Source organism: Pelmatolapia mariae, linkage group LG14, assembly GCF_036321145.2.
Source record: "Pelmatolapia mariae isolate MD_Pm_ZW linkage group LG14, Pm_UMD_F_2, whole genome shotgun sequence".
Lineage (NCBI taxonomy): Eukaryota > Metazoa > Chordata > Actinopteri > Cichliformes > Cichlidae > Pelmatolapia > Pelmatolapia mariae.
Window position 1 is genome coordinate 11,100,528 of NC_086239.1, and position 17,601 is coordinate 11,118,128.

Genomic DNA, 17,601 nt, shown 5'->3' on the forward strand with positions numbered 1-17,601 from the left:
AGTCACGTGACGTGACGCTGCGGCTGTGATTGGTTCGGCTCTGCGCTACTTAATTTGGATTGGCTGGTTTTTTTTGGTTTTTTTTAAGAGGACAAGAGAGATGAGGCCTATCGCAATAGTTTAATTTTTCTATCGAGAAAAAGTTATTTCCCAATACATATCGTTATCGTTCTATCGCCCAGCTCTATGTATGAACTACAAACCGTACGAGCAAACAGTAGCCAGAACTACTCAGCGGCCAGCTGTCCATACTGTATGCATACTGCATGAGTCATACTGTACAACAGCAAGTCACACAGACAGATTGTGCTTTGCTCTCCATCTGAGTCCATTCATATGTCAGTAATATCACAGCGCTGCTCTGACATCTCCCATTGAACATATTGTCTGACATGTAAAACTGGAAATCTGAAAAGTCCCCATAACTGTTTTCAAATTACTTCAGAGAATGTAAGAAATTTTAGTATCACGTCATAACCATTTATCAAAAATAGCGTTGTCTGTGTGGCCAAATCTCACTCCTCATATGTCTACTTTAGACAAAAAAAGGGTTAAATACATACTCCAATACTCTGCTAGCTGAAATACTTGACTAGGGCATCACGTGTATGAATCCATCGCTGAAAATGCTTCCCAACAAATCGATTTCTATCTAAACAACAGCTGCATAAAAAGCTGCTTTGGAAAATGACTAGCCCTTAAAAAACCTTTAAAAATGCATTTATTTCACATTTTCAACAATAAAATAAGACCTGTCCTTTAAAATGTAACGCTTCAGGATACAACCCAAGCTGTTTTAAAGGGGCGCCACATAAAGTCTGACTGCCAAACCAATGAACTGCACATCACAACACGACTCTCTACTGTGGGCCGAGTTCAACTTTTATGAACCTGTTTGGTTTCATTCTTGTTGAACTGAATCGCTGATAACATTTCCCAATTTCCTTTTACGATTTGTTCACAAATATTCTAGTAAAGGCAATTTGCAATTCCGTCTGTGGCTTGGAAAAAGCTGCACCACTTTGGTTTGACTCATATTTTATCATATGGTGTTAGTTGACCCATTCTCCATCAGGATAGTTCAAAGCCCTACAACTGGCCCAGTTCCCTGCATGTGGCAACAATAGCGTCACCACGCAGTAATGAATCAAATTAAGTGGAATGTCAGCTAGGCTAACAGAGCTCTCCTTCTCCTCTCAGCACGAAAAGGAATAGCTTCATGGCACCAATTTGTCTCTTCCCACCTTTACTGGCACATATTTTTGCATTTAAACTAGAAAAAAGCAACAACAAAAAAAAAATACTGGCAAAGACACGAGAAGTAGAAGAGAGAAGGCTCCAGTCCAACTGGAAATATAATCTTTATTCATGCCTAACAAGGTAGACAGGTTTGACTGATGTAGAGCAAGACCTTATTGGTACAATGTAAACATAAGCAATAAAATAAATGATATCCCAAGAGAGATTTTGCATCTTTACCCCTTTCCTTCTCTCATTCCCGCTCCTCGCCTCTCTCCTGTGAAGATTAAAGTAAAGGTGTTGTGAAGGAAGAGTGATACTTTACACTGACAGAAGTAGAGGAACAACGCGGCAATATGCTGATGATATGGTGATGAGGACAACAGAAGATGAAAGTGTGAAAGACGAAGACAGAGTGCAGGAAAGATGGGGTGTGTTTTTCAAATGAATGAATATACATTGAGGTTTGTATGCAAATGTCTGAGTGGTTACTGTCACACTGTAATTCACTGAAATAAAGATTGCATTTAGAAAACCCAAAGAAGCCTCTGGGTAAACCTATTTGTTTCCATTTGTTTGTTTGCATTTTTAATATAAAGCCAACTTTTTTACATTAAGTGTATCAAATACTAAAAAATGCTATTATACAATAAGGATGTTTTAATATATCAGTCTGCATTAACTAAAAAAAATCTTCAATTTCCAGTACTGAATGGAGTTAAGACAATCACTACAAATGAATTAGGATATCAAATAAGCATGCTTCAGTGAATTATTTGAGCTGAGCACATAGACACTTTTTTTCTTTTTAGCGGATGATATATTAAAAAATCAAAAAACAAAAAAAACTCCACACATGCTCAGTAACCCTTAAAGATTCATGTAAGGCAACATTTAACAAAATGGAAACCTGAATCATTACATTAATTAAGTTTGTCAGATTTTTCTCTACCTCTGTCAAAACTGATTATGACAGTTAAAAACCAGCCAAGCTTGTAGTTCAAGCATGTGAACACCAAGGAATAAAAAAAAGATGCTGGAATGGATGCAATAAGAAAAAGATCAAATGCAGTTTTTCCAATACTATTCAGTGTAAATCCTAGATAGAAGATAGCAGAGAAAGCACAAAACGCTGAGAATGACAAAACAAAAAGGAACTGTGAGATTATCTGCGACCTTTCACTGTAGTTATAATCCATGCTTTACAATATTGCCCACAGATAATCGTAAATCTGCCACATGACAGTTTATAGGAATGATTGGACAGTACTGAACAGCAGCTAATGCACTGTGGGCCACTCTTTCTATATTCATATATAATCGTGATACAGAGTCTATGAACACTAAGATTAGCAAACATCCTCAAGCACAACTATTGTCCCAGCAGGGAAATTTGACTAAACACTAATCCATGTTTTTTTTTCCATTTATATATTTCAAAACTGGGATTTGCCATTACAGAAACAATCCCAGCTGTCAGAGTGAATGTGAATCTGTCAGCGTGTTCATTCTCCTGCTAGCGCACTCTCACCATGAGGTCCGGCACCATTTACAAAAATCACGCTGCTCAGGCCATTGAATTTGAGCTCTGTAAATGGGGAGAGAGAGTCTATTTGCATTGGCAGTCACAACCCAAAAGGTGTATCCGATGTCTTGAGGGTGCAGGGAGAAGATGAATAAGGGAAGCTGCATAGGACTGGCTCTATATATAGTAGGTAATCTGTCATCTCATTTTTGTCGTCTCCCTTCCCCTCGTTTTTGCTTTGAGGAATGAGGGATTGATGTTCAGAAGATCAGAGGAAGTAAGAAGGGAATCTTGAAGGCTTGGAGAGAAGAGAATTAGGAGGGCCTGTGTGTATGCGTGTGCGTTAGTGTGCATGTTGGAGGAAAGAAGGCGCTTGCACCGAGCGACTGATGACTGCTGTTTTTGGAGACCCAGTTGTAGCTGGCCCAAGTCCAATTCGGATAGTTCAACTCTCCCAACTACAAGAGAGAAAGTAAAAAGGGAAACTATACATCTAACAGTTTAGCTTCAAAAGAGTTCCGCTGATTCCCATCCTACACTGCAAAAAAACTTCATTTCCTCTCAATCTGCAACACTGCTGTAGCCTAGAGTCACATATCTGAAGCGGATATTGTTTGAACGTCCTGTCAGTCCTGACAGGTTAGACTCCCTGACAGAGACATACAGAGACAAGAAGAGTTGAATATTGTTCACAACCACGTACACACATACACATGCACACGCAAAAAAACACTCAAGAAAACACCCCTGGGAAAAAGCTGAGGGGCCCTTATGGAGCTCCTTTTGATAAGGTTCACCATGTGGTCACTTCAAAGCACACATGTAGGAGTGGATAAAATAGAAGCAAAGGGATGGTGGGAGTGAGAAAAAGACATGAGGTGGGATAAAAAGGCAGCAGCAAACAGCGGTAGAATGAACCAGGGGAAGGGTTGGTAAGATTAAAGAAAATGCAGGGAGGGATTACTCTGCAAAAAAAGAAAGAAGGAAGCAGATTTCATGGAAAGACAGCAGGACACACGAGGGTAAAGGCGCAAACACAAGCGCCCGATGTGCATGTGCATGCACACGCGTGCGGTTGCACATACACTGCATTCGCACACCTGGGGGAGACGAATCTGGAACATCGGCGAGAGGATTGGGAGGCCGAATCTCATTGCTCTGTGCCAGCTAAAGCAGCAACTTTTTGCTGAGAAAGAATCCTCACACTGATGAGTAGCTAGCTACGGTGTGGCCTGCAGGCACACACCAGCACATGAGGGAAAGAGCGGGATCATTAGACTAACTGAAGCATTCATAGACAGTAGACAGTTAGCTAGCTAGCTCCATCTAGAAACACTTCCACTAAATAATTCACAGAGGTGTAAATAAAATATTATTCCAGTGGCCTTCACCTTAAAAAAAACTGAAACAAGAAAGCTGCCATGCTGAGTAATGAGTTCTTCTGTAGGAGATGAGTTCAGCTATGACAGCCAAGCAGATGAGTACATAAAAAAGACTTTACCTCAATATTCAGTTATTCTCATTGATATTCAAAAAGGGGGTTGTGCTGCTTGGTTTAAAACAGAATATTTCATCTATATATCTGGCTTTGATAATGACACTGTAACATGCCATCTCTCCAGATTTAAAAAATAATAATAATAATAATAATAACTAGAAAGCAATGTTCTCCATCAGCAAGAGCCCAGCAACTGCATAACTGTCCTTTAATTTTCCCAGAATAACAGAATGATAGCAGGACATTTATTGCTTTTCTCCCACAGCGAAGAGTGCAATATTTTTCTGCATAATGCATGAACACGACAACGTGGCCTAAATCATACCACAAAAACAAATAGCCTCGTAATTGATGGGGCGGCGAGCTATTTGTGCGCATTAGATATCAGTCTTCCTCACATATATAACACAATATTAGGACAAGCTGAAACACAGCCAGACGGAGGTTGGCAAGGACAAGAAACCAAAGCACTAACACTGAGTCAGGAGAAGATGAATAGGCCACAGGTCTTTTCCACGTGTCCCACTGGGGCTACAGTGCTACAGCGTGGTGATGTAGTCCTCACCCTGTGTGCCAAAACTACAATCGAGAGCAGAAATCAATACGTACTGCAGCCGATTCCTCACCGTGGCACCCGTGATTATGACAACCACTCCAGGTGGTAGGAGTATGGATCATATTGCTTTCCTGGCTCAAGGCCTCTGCTTCTGGCACACAAAAACCTTCTCATTTCCAAAAGGTCAATCGATATAAAAAACGGGCTCATCTCCCTCTGGCCAGCTTTGTATTTCTTAAATTACACAGTAATCAGTTTTTAATGGGTCCCCTGGGATATGAAACCCCCTAAGTGTCTGCAGCGCAAGACCGAGCAGCATTTCTAAAACTTAGAATCTTAATCTCGCGTGTGAATTTCATATCCATATACTTCACTGAGGTATTCACTTAGAATAAGGCAGATGATGGAGGACATTCTCCACCACTATTTTATTTTAGGAAGCTGTCTTCATATCTTTGCACTGCTCTTGACGTCCAAATGCCAAGGTTAAGAAAGTTAAAAAGATGTCCCGTGATTGAGCCCTCTGAGACTGATATCTAAGGACAGCTGCTCTTCCTCTTTCCTCTCTCCCTCTTTTTATGCTCCTTGCCTATCTCCCTCTGTCAATCCCAGAAAAAACTTTTAACCCCACCCCAACCCCCGATACCCCCTTGCAGCTCCCCCCACACATACATCTCCGAACTCACCAGATTTCCTCTCCATCTGCTGCCTGTCCTAACAGAGCCCCCTCGCTCTCCACTATTTTCTCAAATATTGTTTCTTCATTTACTTACAATTACATGATGATTTGCTTACAATTGCTCCACTGAGGCAAATTGTCAAGTTTTCAATGCCAGTAAACATTCAGTTAGCCAGTGAGTCAGAGAGGCGAGCAGTCTGTGTGTGTGTGTTTGATATGTATCAGGGGTTTCCTCTCAGCTCCTATTACTCTGACACAACACGTTCTAAATTAGCCACCTGACACTAGCCACTGCCTGAACCATAGGGCTTGACCTCGGGTGTCCCCCCCCACTTTGCATGCGCAACATGCCCCAACATAGGAGTGCAACACCTGATCAGAACAAACCTCACTAAAGAGTGCAAATTCCCTCATAGAAAAAGATGTATAGAAAGAGCGTGTGCTTTAAGATTCCAGGTTTCCCATCCAAGTACCAACTCAGGTTTCAGCACACAGTAAAATATTCACAGCATTCAGTAACCTTGTCAAAGTTACAGACATGGTTTTACTGACTTTGTCATGGCCTATTTAACGTTAAGTTCCTATCAAATTGCCGCTACCCTCTGAACCCAACTCACAGTTTATATCCCGCCGTTCGCGGATACTTAAAGGTGTGATGATTAATCTCTGTGCTGCTGGCGTTAATGAGCAGTGCCCTCTTTCTCCCAGTCCTGTGGCTGGCATCTGCCTGCTTCACACAAGGAGAGAGGAAAGTATGCAGCTGGCCCCCTGGAGGGCAGAGCAAAGACGGCTCACGTTGATTATTGGAAATACTAATACATTAATCCATCCAAATATCTCCACCCACAGTTTATTTCTGTGGTGAGTCTGACATTTTGTTCCTCTTTATACAAGATGTTCAACGATGACTCGTGTGCTTTCCTCTGAGGATGAGAGGGCAATGCGTCCACCTTTGCACCTACAAAAGTATAAAATCCACTACTTAAAACATTATTTTTCCTTTTTCCCCAAGATGCAGTCTCAAAACTGCAAATTGTACCTCTGAATGGTAATGTGCTGCAGAACACTGAGGGCAAAGATGGCAAAAGTATGTGGCAACAATGTTACTTGAAGCTACTGTGTGATGCCAACTATGAGACGGTACAAGGACAGGTTTGTTTAAAGTGGACATCTGATCACATGCAGGCCTCTCAGTAATTAATAGGCATGAAGTGTTAATTCAAATTGGTATGTGTTTCAACTTTCAACTTTAACAGGATTACAAAACACATTCTTCAGAAGTGGCATCTGGAAGGTAAGAAGTAGGGGGGGGATTGTGACTCGGTTATAGTTTCAAGTCACATTGTGGTAGCAGCTCTTTTTCGGTACAGTAGTGATTTGCTTGGACAGATAGCCATGTCGTTCCACTCATACTGCGCAGCCCTGACCTCTGTCGGTCTCATAAACACTGGCTTTACAAAATTTGATTACATGTACGTGTGGAAAGAAGAGGTCAGAGGGGCAGAAAGAGTATGTATGAGAGAGAATGACTGACAACTTGTATCCCTAAATCCCCAGAAGAGAGCAGATCAGAAACAAGGTGCAGTGCAGAAGAGTCAGCAGTTATAAACAGTTACTTACTAGAGCTTGTACTATCAAACTCTTTGTCATGATAACCTCTTGTTGTTATAGCTGTGAGATTAAAGAAACCTATAGTAGTTTCTATGGAGTTCCACCTATAACATTAGTTCATGTTAGCCACACTGGACTAGAAATGTCAATAGGAGGTCACTCGGTGATCTTGTTGAGAATACATACAGCAACCATCTTAAGAAAAAAAACAACAAAGAAAATAAATGGAAAACATGAAGCACACCGAGAGAGCAAACCTCCACCAAGGCGGCACAGTCTCTGGGTAGTATTTATATTTAACGGAGTAGTATCCTGTTTTGTATTCATTCGTGTTGTTTTCTTTGTGCTTTTTAAATGGAATTCAAGAAGGTTCAAGACATACAAATAACGTGTTTTGGAGCCAACGTGAAAGAAAGGCAGAAGTAAAATATAAAACTGAGGTCGGAACTCAAATGTGACAAGCTATGGATCCAAACTATAAGAGTCAGAGGCCCACGGTAATGTTATATTTAGAATTCCGTTATACATCACATATATTATATAGTATATGCCTATATAATATAGGATAGTTTGTCAATACAAACAATGGCAGTAAGAAACAGCTTTAAATTGATTTACATAGAATAATTATCACTTTGACCTTCAGATTGATCTGTTGGGGTCAGAGTTCAAATGCGATACAATATTTTAAATCTTTATGTGGTACTTTTTATATGTTGACGTTGAAGACCTTGGTGGATGCAAGACAAATTTTAATGGCTTGTTAATGTGACCCCACTCTACATTTGATCAGAATTTAGTCAAAATTTTCGTATCAGTAAGGTGATTTTGTCCTGTAAGTCAAACAGAAATAAAACACATTGTGAGCATGCATTTCAAGGTGTCTATATTTAGCTATGCCCAGATATAAAACTGTGTGATTGGAAAAAAAATCCCATCACTTCTTTGGAAGCACTTGGGAAGCTGACATTTCTTTTCAGTCGCATTCATTTTCTTGGCAACCTGCTAAAACACAACAATAATTACCTGCTTTTAACTCTGCTGTAGTAGTGTCCAAAACTTCTGAGGGAAACATCTGGGACTTTTTTTAGCTGCTCAGTGCTCCCGAATGCTCACCAACAAATTGTTAACAATGTTGAGCCCAAATGTTTTTATAAAGCCCTGTTTCTTGAGCGACTAGCATCGTCTTTGTGTGGGATTTATGGTTTCTGTTGTAATCCTTACAGCTTTGCTCTGACACTGCTCAAAGATTTTCTTTTCCATGCCTGCTCCTTCTGTGTCTTTTGGTTGATCTGAGTTGTTCGTTCTTTGTCCTTTTTTCAGTTACTTCCTGTTTTATTTTGAAGGTTAAGAAGGTTAGAAAGGTTTGAAGGCTAGAAAAGGAGAAAAGTTGTTCCATTTGGTGTTTTGCCTTTTTGTTTTTTTTAAACAAACTGTAAACAGGAGGCCATGGCTTTTAGTCTTTTGACAGACACTGGGTCAAATTTAAGAACTTCACCCACACTATCCTTTTTTCGCATTGTCACATGCAAAAAAAAAGAGGTTCACAAGTTATTTTCTTTTCCTTCAGTCCATTGGTCATTAGTGCTGACATGTGCCCGCACTCAGTTTGAGATCCCCGATCATATCTCCTTGTTGCCTGAATTACATCTTTTAAATTTGAACAATGGGAGCCACCTCTTCATTCTTCCCGCAATCCTATACTTCTCCCAGCCTCCCACTCGCTCCCAACTTCCCCGTTCCTCCATTGTCCTCGACTGATATTATATGAACTCTCATTACAGGGGTGGTAATAGACTCTTCAGCACCAAGATCCTCTTTATTATCTGTCAGCTGTGGACTACATCTCTAAGCTGATTAGCCAGAGCCGTCTTTTCAGCATTTCAATTAGGAGCGTTTTGAATAGTCAAGCAGCTTGAACGCCTTATATTCATTACTGACATTCTTAGAGCACTATGCGACGTTCAAATCCAGTAATCCAAGAAACATATTGCAGCAGTGAGGATGAAAGGGCAACAGAAGAATGACATCATGGCAGATTTTAATATTGGTCTCACAGGCAAAAGGCAAAAGTAGCTATTAACAGCAATCCAAAGCAATTTACAGCAGCAGAGACACTTGCAGTTTAGCATAAATGGCCCAGCTGGCAATCCTGTTATGTACACCCATATGCAAGCACACACGCATACACACAAACGGTTTTTCATATGCTTTAAAAGACAAATATATTCAAGAGAGTTATATTTACCATCACATATTAAGCTCTGTGCCTGAATCTTATCACTGCAGAATGGTAAAAATTGATAAATGTGTCAGTCTGAGTAGCATGAAGACTGGACATACAGGTAAAATTGGACATACAGGTAAAACACCTGTATGTCCAATTCGGCTGTTCGGCCAGGTAAAGGGCCACAAAAGGGGAAAAAATGAGAGAGGATGAAGCAGAAAAGCAGGAAATTGAGGCAGAGGAATGGGAGGAAGAGGTTGTGACTCCTAGTACTAATGGATTTAGGTCAGATGACGAAGATATGATTTGCTTTGCACGCTGTGTGTGTTCGTGCGTGTGTGTGTTTGTGTGTGAGCTTGCGTGTACAAGTGGAGGGCATGGTTTTGTGATGTCATTAACAGTCGAGCCAAAATACGATGATCTCGGGGTATTATCAGTATCTGTTTAAGGTATCCGGCTTTGTCAAATACCCACTTGACACAGGAGTCACCATCATGTTTTATCATTCAGTCTGACTCTCTCACTTTCACACACACAAACACACACACACAAACTCCCACTAATCCATTCAAGGCATTGTTAATCCAGCTGTGTGCTGGTACAGAGATGTGCTGTACATGGCTGACAACCAAGCCACCAACGCTGATGTCATACCTGTGTGTATTTCGGTTGCCTCCGTTGTAATCGCTGCTGTTTGCGAGACACACGCAGCACACTATTATGCGAATATATCAAGGAGCCTAAACCGTGTACTCTGCTCTCTGCATTACAGCACACTGAATTTCTCTCTGTAGAGATCCTGAGTGTCACAAAGGCTCGTGTCGGTGCGCTAAGTGAAATGTTGTTGTCATGTTCTCAGCTGTATAATTTGACAAAGAGCTCAGTCTCACTTAGAGCCTCAGTCAGGGAGAAGGGAGCAGAGAGGGAAAAGGGATGTGGTTGTACACACTTGAGGATTTCTACAGTAGTCATGTACCATTTGCCACAGAACAATGGAAGTGGAGTAGCTGAGAGTCAAGTGCCTTTTCCCTGGGCATGTTAGTGGTGCTTGTAGAGGAAGACGAGAGTCTTCCACATTTCATATTAGATTTTTCAAGTGAGTAGATTCTTTTTTTTTACCATTGTGGTTTCAGTGAGGTCTCTTTCTCTAACCTTAAAACATCTAATATCCCTCATGTTTAATTCAACGAACATGTTTAGACATATTAAAATCACAAAAGAAGTATTTCATCTCATCACCTTGACACTGTCTGATCTGTTTCTCAGGTATGGTAGAGTGGGTCTGTATTGTTGGAGTGTTCAAAGATATCGCCACAGTCTTTGCTTGATTGTTATAATCTGGTCAATCTGCTTTAAATGCTTAGTTTCCAGCAGTTACTGCATCTGTTTGTCATCGACATGAGGGGATTTCCTTAATACAGTCGCAGCTCTGGCTGTAAACACAGCAGTGTCACCAACCTGCTCCATCTGATTCAAAATTGTATCCACCGCTTTGCTCTGCAGTACTCTGCAGTTTTTGGAGGTTGACCAAAACAGCTTGGTTAAACTTGCTTTTCTTTGCTTAAGGTTAAAGTAAAAGTGAACAGTACAATCCAAGCGTGTTTGTTTATGCTATTTTAGGCCCCAGTCACACAAGTATAGAAACTGTTGAAGAATTATCTGACAACCAAATGTGTATTCTCCAACCAATTGGGGAGTGGTTACTGGAGGTTGTTGGCAGTAATTAAGAAATTCACACAGGCCTAGAGAATGGTCAGCGACCCCCTGGTAACCTCAGGCCACTGGTTGGCAAGTGGTTGCTGGAGGTTACTGCCAGTTGTTAGTAGTCCCTGCTGTGTGTGATGCTGGACTGAAAACCTCTGTGCGATTGCTTTGATCACTAGCAGGTTACTGCTGTCTCCAGGGGTTTTCATGCAAGATGCCAACTTGTCTACAAACTACTCGCCAAGCAGGAGTGAAACTGAAGAAAGCGATTGTAACTGTAAACAGAGAACATTTACCAAAACGTTCTGCCCTTCAGTTGCAAAAGGGACTACTTTCTCTTTGAAGACAGACAAACTCAAGTCCCAGTTTGCCACAAGCAACTCTGCAGTAGGAAATAAGAAAAAGGAAATAAGAGGATGACATTTTAATTTGCTACCTGAACACCCATATGCACCTTTTAACAAAGACATATATAAATAACACTGTTTTATATAGCCTACTGTATTATTGAATGACTAAGTTCACTGGTATGTCCCACAAAAAGCAGGAAATGAGGGTATATTTACTGAATACAAATACCCTGCTATAATCATTGTTGTTGCAGAACGTTGCTTGCTTGCTTTGAGTGCCCTGCACTCTCATACTGTGGAGTAGATTCAGGCACCCTAACAGATTTGAGAATTTCAATTTTAATTCAGTGGTAATTTTAAATGTTGTTATTTTTTCCTTTTCTTTTTACAGAACCAGGCCAGGGACAGAGAACAGAAGAAGAAAAAGTTGGCTTAAAGGGAGCATGGACGTGTAGTTATGAAGAAGTTAGGAAAAGCCTTCGTAAATAATTTCAATGGATATACAAATGATGATTGTAACCTTCAGAGATGTTTTGCTGGAATAAATGGGGAATAGACTGATTCTTTTATGGTACTTATCTACTCTCCCAGAGCACTCAAAGAATTTAATAGAACATACTTCATTCACCTATTCACACCCAGTCATAGAAGTGCTTTTTCTATGTTTAAGTGCTTTTTATCTAACATTCACACACATTCACACTCTGATAGATGCATCGGAGAGCAACTTGGGGTTAATATCTTGCCCAAGGATATTTGGCATGTAGACAAAAGTAGCCAGGGATTGAACCACCAACCTTCCCAACCCACTTAACCTCTTGACTTACAGCGACCAACAAACATAATGAGGAAATAAATGTAGTTCTTTACATTTCTAATAGAGTGGATTTTTAGGACTTTTCAGTTACAAACTAGAGGATGCATTTTTTCATGCAAGCCCAGATTAAGATTTAACTGCCTGTGTAGCATGGACGGACTGGGCGTGTGTGTGTGGCCAGAGACAGGGATAAATAAGGGAAAGCAAAGGAGTGGACACATCCAGAAAGAACAAGACAGATGTAAAGCGATGCTAACAGGAAGCACAAGAAACAAGTGAGGAAAAACAGTATGCATAGAAAAAAAATGTTTTAATCAGCTGTGTGGCAGCCAGGTTAGGACTCAAACACAGGACTCCAAAAATCACAAAGGTAAGGACAAAACAGCTTTGGAGCTGAACTCTCTCAAAAACGCAAGATACAAAAAACTCAACTTCAACTGAAACGGGGAACTACTCGGCTCAAGAAACACAGACACTCAGAGCACACAGCTAGAAGGTTGGCACACAAACTCACACAATATATACGCACAGGAGACCAAGGGAACAGGCCACAGGTAGGAACAAACTGACACAAATCGAGGTTAACTTTAAATCGAGACTATGGAAGCAAAACTGAACATGATACAGGCGAGGCAGAAGACTATCAAAGTAAAACAGGAAGTAGCACACTTAGACATGTGGGCTTGACACAGGGACTGGAGAGAAACACTCATGAAGACACACAACTTGATGTGGGAAGACAAAAGCACGCACATGGCAGACAGAGCTGAAAGACAGGGAGAGAAAGCTAAAGAGCAAGGGACGAGAGAGAGAGAGACAGAGGAAGAGAGTGCACGAGAGAGTGACAGCAAACTTGACATTCATAAACAGACATGATAGACAACACAGAGACATGACAGGCATACAAATTAACATGAAGACAAGACTGACTTCACAGAGAGACACCAATAACTAACACAGGCAACTAGACACGAGAGAAGGAACCAGCTAGTGATGATGAACACTGACTTAACCACATAATAACAAAAGCCTGAATGACAACAAATACAAAATATAGAGCTATAATATAAAAATAACTAACTGGAAAACTCAAAACCAATAAGCTAGAAAATTAAAAACCCACGAGAAAGAAGGAGCAGTCGGATTGGGACATGGCTGAGATTGAAAGGCCGAATGTGAGAGGAAGAGGGTCATGACATTTTTTTAAAAAAAAAAGCTGGGAGAGATCACAGAGAAATACTGAAAGAAAAAACAGAAAGCAGAAAAGCAATAGGAAAGAGTGACGGATAGACAGAGAGATAGTGAGCACTAAAATGTAGTAGAGGAGATAGCAGATGGTGGGGATTATTCTGGACTAAAATACTCTGTGATCTACAGAGGGAAGGCCACAGACATAAACCGTTACAGACTCCATCTGCCAGAAATAGACCAAAAAGAGCTGTAGGTGCACCATCACGATAATGATCAAATACTGCCTGGATAGCAAAATCCAAAAATGGCTATATTTGTCTTCATAAACAACACAATGACTCTGAGGACAGATAAAATGCTGATGTTCAGTTATGCTCACGCGTTTAGAGAAATCACTTGGGAGAAATGTCCTGTTGAGTGTCACAGAATCGGGCCTTTCAAGAAACTTAACAGAATTATATTTAGAAACTGAAACGGGTGATCGGCAATGACGTGAAGACCTAAAACGCGCTGCTTTCAGGTGCCTATGTGCTGGAGCATTTGTTTGTGTGTGATTATGACTGATACCATAAGACCGCCACTAATCCACATTTTATGTTCACCGTGATTAGGACAACAGCCTGCTGAGCTATGTGCGTGCATGTGCGTGTCTGTGTGTGTGTGTGTGTGTGTGTGTCTGTGTGTGTGCAATGAAAACAAAGGCAAACTAGTCCACAAATCTCCCAAATAATTCGGTTATATCCATCCACACACATACAAAACCTGAAAACACACAAACAGAGATACAGACTAATGCTTGCTAATCATCCTGTCTCCCCCTGTGTGCAGGAAGGGAATAAAAGAGCAAAGACAGAGATCTGGAAATAAGTTGAGCTTTTTTTTTTTACCTTTTCCTGTGTGTAGATCAAACCTTGAACCTGCGGAGAGAGAAAAAAGACAATAAAGAAGGCATAATTACTGTTGTGTTTTGCGAGTGAGCATTAGTGTAGCTGAGCTAATCACACAGTGCACCACCACACTGATGAAACAGAGAAATCAACATTAGCATCTCTCTGCAGGCAGACAGAACCTGCGCCATGCTCAGTTGCTTCTTGCATCTTTTCTTGATATCCCTGCAACTGCTACTCAAGACTTTAGGTTCCTGTGGCAGCAAGTAAGCCAATGCATTCAAGTCTCAAATATTGTGACTTAATCTTTGTGTGCATAAGAGAGAAAGTGTGTGTTTGTGCATGTGTGTTATTGGCTAATTATCTACCCTGACATGGGGGGGCAGTTAATTAAATCCTTCCCCGGCAGTATGCATAAAGTAATTATTGAGCATGGATGCATATCTACAAAAAAAAAAACATTTGCATGTGATAAACGCAATGTCACGTGTTCCCTGCTGCAACACACACATTTAAAAGAACTTCCTTTCCAAAGAACTGAGAACATGCTGGCAATCAAACCGCAAATCAAAAAGTTTATTTTTGCATCATCTTCTCAGAAGATAATGAGCTGCTCTTCAATTCCACCTGGAAATTGAAGGTGAGCGCAATTGCACTTGACAGACCGCTAATATCATTGTTACTAAGTTCATCATCCCATTGAACCGCTGTTGATTTTGTTGATCATTGATTTTCGTTAAAGGACTGTTAAAGTTAAAGACTTCTTAATTCTTAAACCTATTATGGATTCAGTTTTTATACACCTCAAAATGCCAATTTGTATCCACCAACTGCGCCAGTGAAACAACACATTCCCTGCAATCACCGTGCCCCCAATTACTGCTTTCTGTTCTGAAGCTGATGGAAGAAGCCTGTCATCCAGTCGGTATGTACAACGTGCAAACAGATGCCCGCTGCATCTGCCGTCTCAGTGAAACGGTCCGGTGCTGGATTGACACGATCTGCTAAGCTGCAGTGAGTGTCTGAGATCCTTACCTTCGCTTAAAGCGTTTTGAACGCTATAATCAGTGATAAAAGCTTTTAACTGACACAACATCCTCAGAGAGAGAAAGGGGGGGAAAAGTGATTGCGTGTGTGCGGGGTTAACTGGGCATTTTTGTCCCTTTGCTACTTTCACGAGACTTCTCACACTTTTCAGTTTCAAAGATTCACTTTCTAAGATATCTCTTCCTTTCATGCAAAACACTGCGTCATTGTCCCACACTGTAGCTGCATTCAGAGTATTTTGAAAAGAGGCAGCACTGGCAGTTTCAATCTGTCCTCTGCTGAAAACCTTTGATGCTTTCAAGCTGAACAGAGAGAGACTGACCACCCAGGCTACAGGAGCCCTAGAAACAACAGGAGCTTCTGCAGCATACAAATAAGCTTAACAATTTTCTACGGATACGCACACATGAACACAATAAGATGTCTATGCTTTTCCCGTACAGGTTTATGCGTTGGTAAAAATACATATAAAAGACCTTCATGTTACAGGATTAAAGTTCTTTTACCCCTATAGGGACCCCAAAGCTGACAAGCTTTATGGCTCATATAGCAAAAACATCATGCCTGGGTACTTCTGTTTTAGTTTACCAATACAAACGTTCTGCTAAGAGCTGAGTTCTTATAATCTTGCGAACATATAGTCATGTACTTGGTCAGTAGAAAAACACTTTACACTCTCTTCATGTGTGAAGAGATAAAAAAAAAAAACCCAAGCAAACAAGCGAGCAAAAACAAGAAAAACGAGCGCACACAGTAATAATATTTCATATTTTCTGCATGAGCAGGTGATGCAAGCAGAGGTGTGAGGCTGATGCTTCGCACGGCTGATCCTTTTCAGCTGCTGACATTCACAGGACCGTCAGCAGCATGTCTTCACACTACCTGCCACATACGGCTGGAGTGTTCTGCACTTGGAGGCATAATCATTTCAGCAGTTGTTAAGGAGAACTTATTCAGATGGAGCAAAGGCCGGTGGCAAAATTGGACGAGGAGGGTGGTTGGCAGTGAAAAAATGTGCTGCACATGCTGCTATTTTAACAGTTAATATTTTGCGTATCTGCACAGAACTAATGCAAATTTTGTGCAACAGTGGATGTAACAGCAGTGCGTGATCGCATCTGACTAATCGATGAATGAAAGTTCAGCGACTGATGATGCAAGGAGTGGTGTTTTGGGGTGTTTTTTGAACGAGGCAGCCAGAAACTAAAGAGCCAAAATTAAAAAATGTGGTGACGCGAGCAACAGGTTGCAGATACAGATACTATATCTCCCCCTCTCTAAAGGGTATCATTCACTCTACAACAATGTGATAAGTCACTGCGTGAGTCCACTGCCAACAGTTTGAATTTAATCTCAACCTCTGAGCCACTTTACAGAGAATTTCAAACCATTACCCAAGCTCAACGATTGCCAGTGGCTGCCAAGTACCTTCAAGGGAATGTCAGTTTCCATGGTAACCACGCCACCACCAGCTGTAGACCCCATGAGTGAAAAATTCTTTAACGGCCAACGGATCACAAACCTTTCTGGAAGTTTCTCCCGAGTACTGTGTTGGCCTCTCTATCTCTAATGGACTTTTTACTCTTTGTACTGTGTGTGTCAGCTGATGCTCACTTGCAGCTTTCTTTAGTAGTTTCTCTCGGGCTCTGAGAGGGATTTGCGACACTAAATGGAAGGATGTACACATTTTTTAAAGTCAGTTGAGAATCAGGAAATGATATGTTCCCATCCGTGCATGTTAAATTTCATTGTGGTTTCTTAACTTTGATCACATCAAAAATGTGTTTAACCTGTAATACAGTACTGTTTATGTTATTACCTGAAGAAAGAAGATGAAAGCACTATTGTGCTACAGTCACACTAGTTTAAACAGTGGTTGGAGACACAACCACATTTATTGTGACCGTGTGAAATGAAGTTTGCTTGCTTTGAAACAGTTGCTTGAGAGACGGGGAACAGGTCTGTCAACTGCTGTCCTCAAAACATCTTGGGTTAGTCACGATGGCAATAAGGTGGAACCAGTCTCCTATCAGTTTGCAATCACATGGGCTCAAGTTGGCCATTACATGCAATCTGTTTGTGATAATACACCAAACTCTGATAAATCTGCAGTCCCCAGATCTGTTGCAAATCTATCCATCCATTTTCTTCCATTTGTCCAATTCAGGGTCACAGTGGGGATGGAGGTTATCATAGTACAAAAGCCAGAATACTCTTTGGACAGGTAGCCGGACTGTTGAAGGGCCAGCACAGAGAGACAGACAACCACT

General features: G+C 41.0%; 1 protein-coding gene across 3 annotated transcripts in view; it reads right to left on the reverse strand.

The window, feature by feature from the left end:
• igsf11 (immunoglobulin superfamily member 11) overlaps positions 1–17,601 on the reverse strand; it is a 116,467-nt gene that overhangs the window by 67,159 nt on the left and 31,707 nt on the right. For all 3 annotated transcript variants that reach the window (XM_063492947.1, XM_063492948.1, XM_063492949.1), the window contains exon 2: positions 14,285–14,314. In XM_063492947.1, the coding sequence (XP_063349017.1) occupies positions 14,285–14,314 (30 nt within the window). The remainder of the gene's footprint in view (positions 1–14,284; positions 14,315–17,601) is intronic.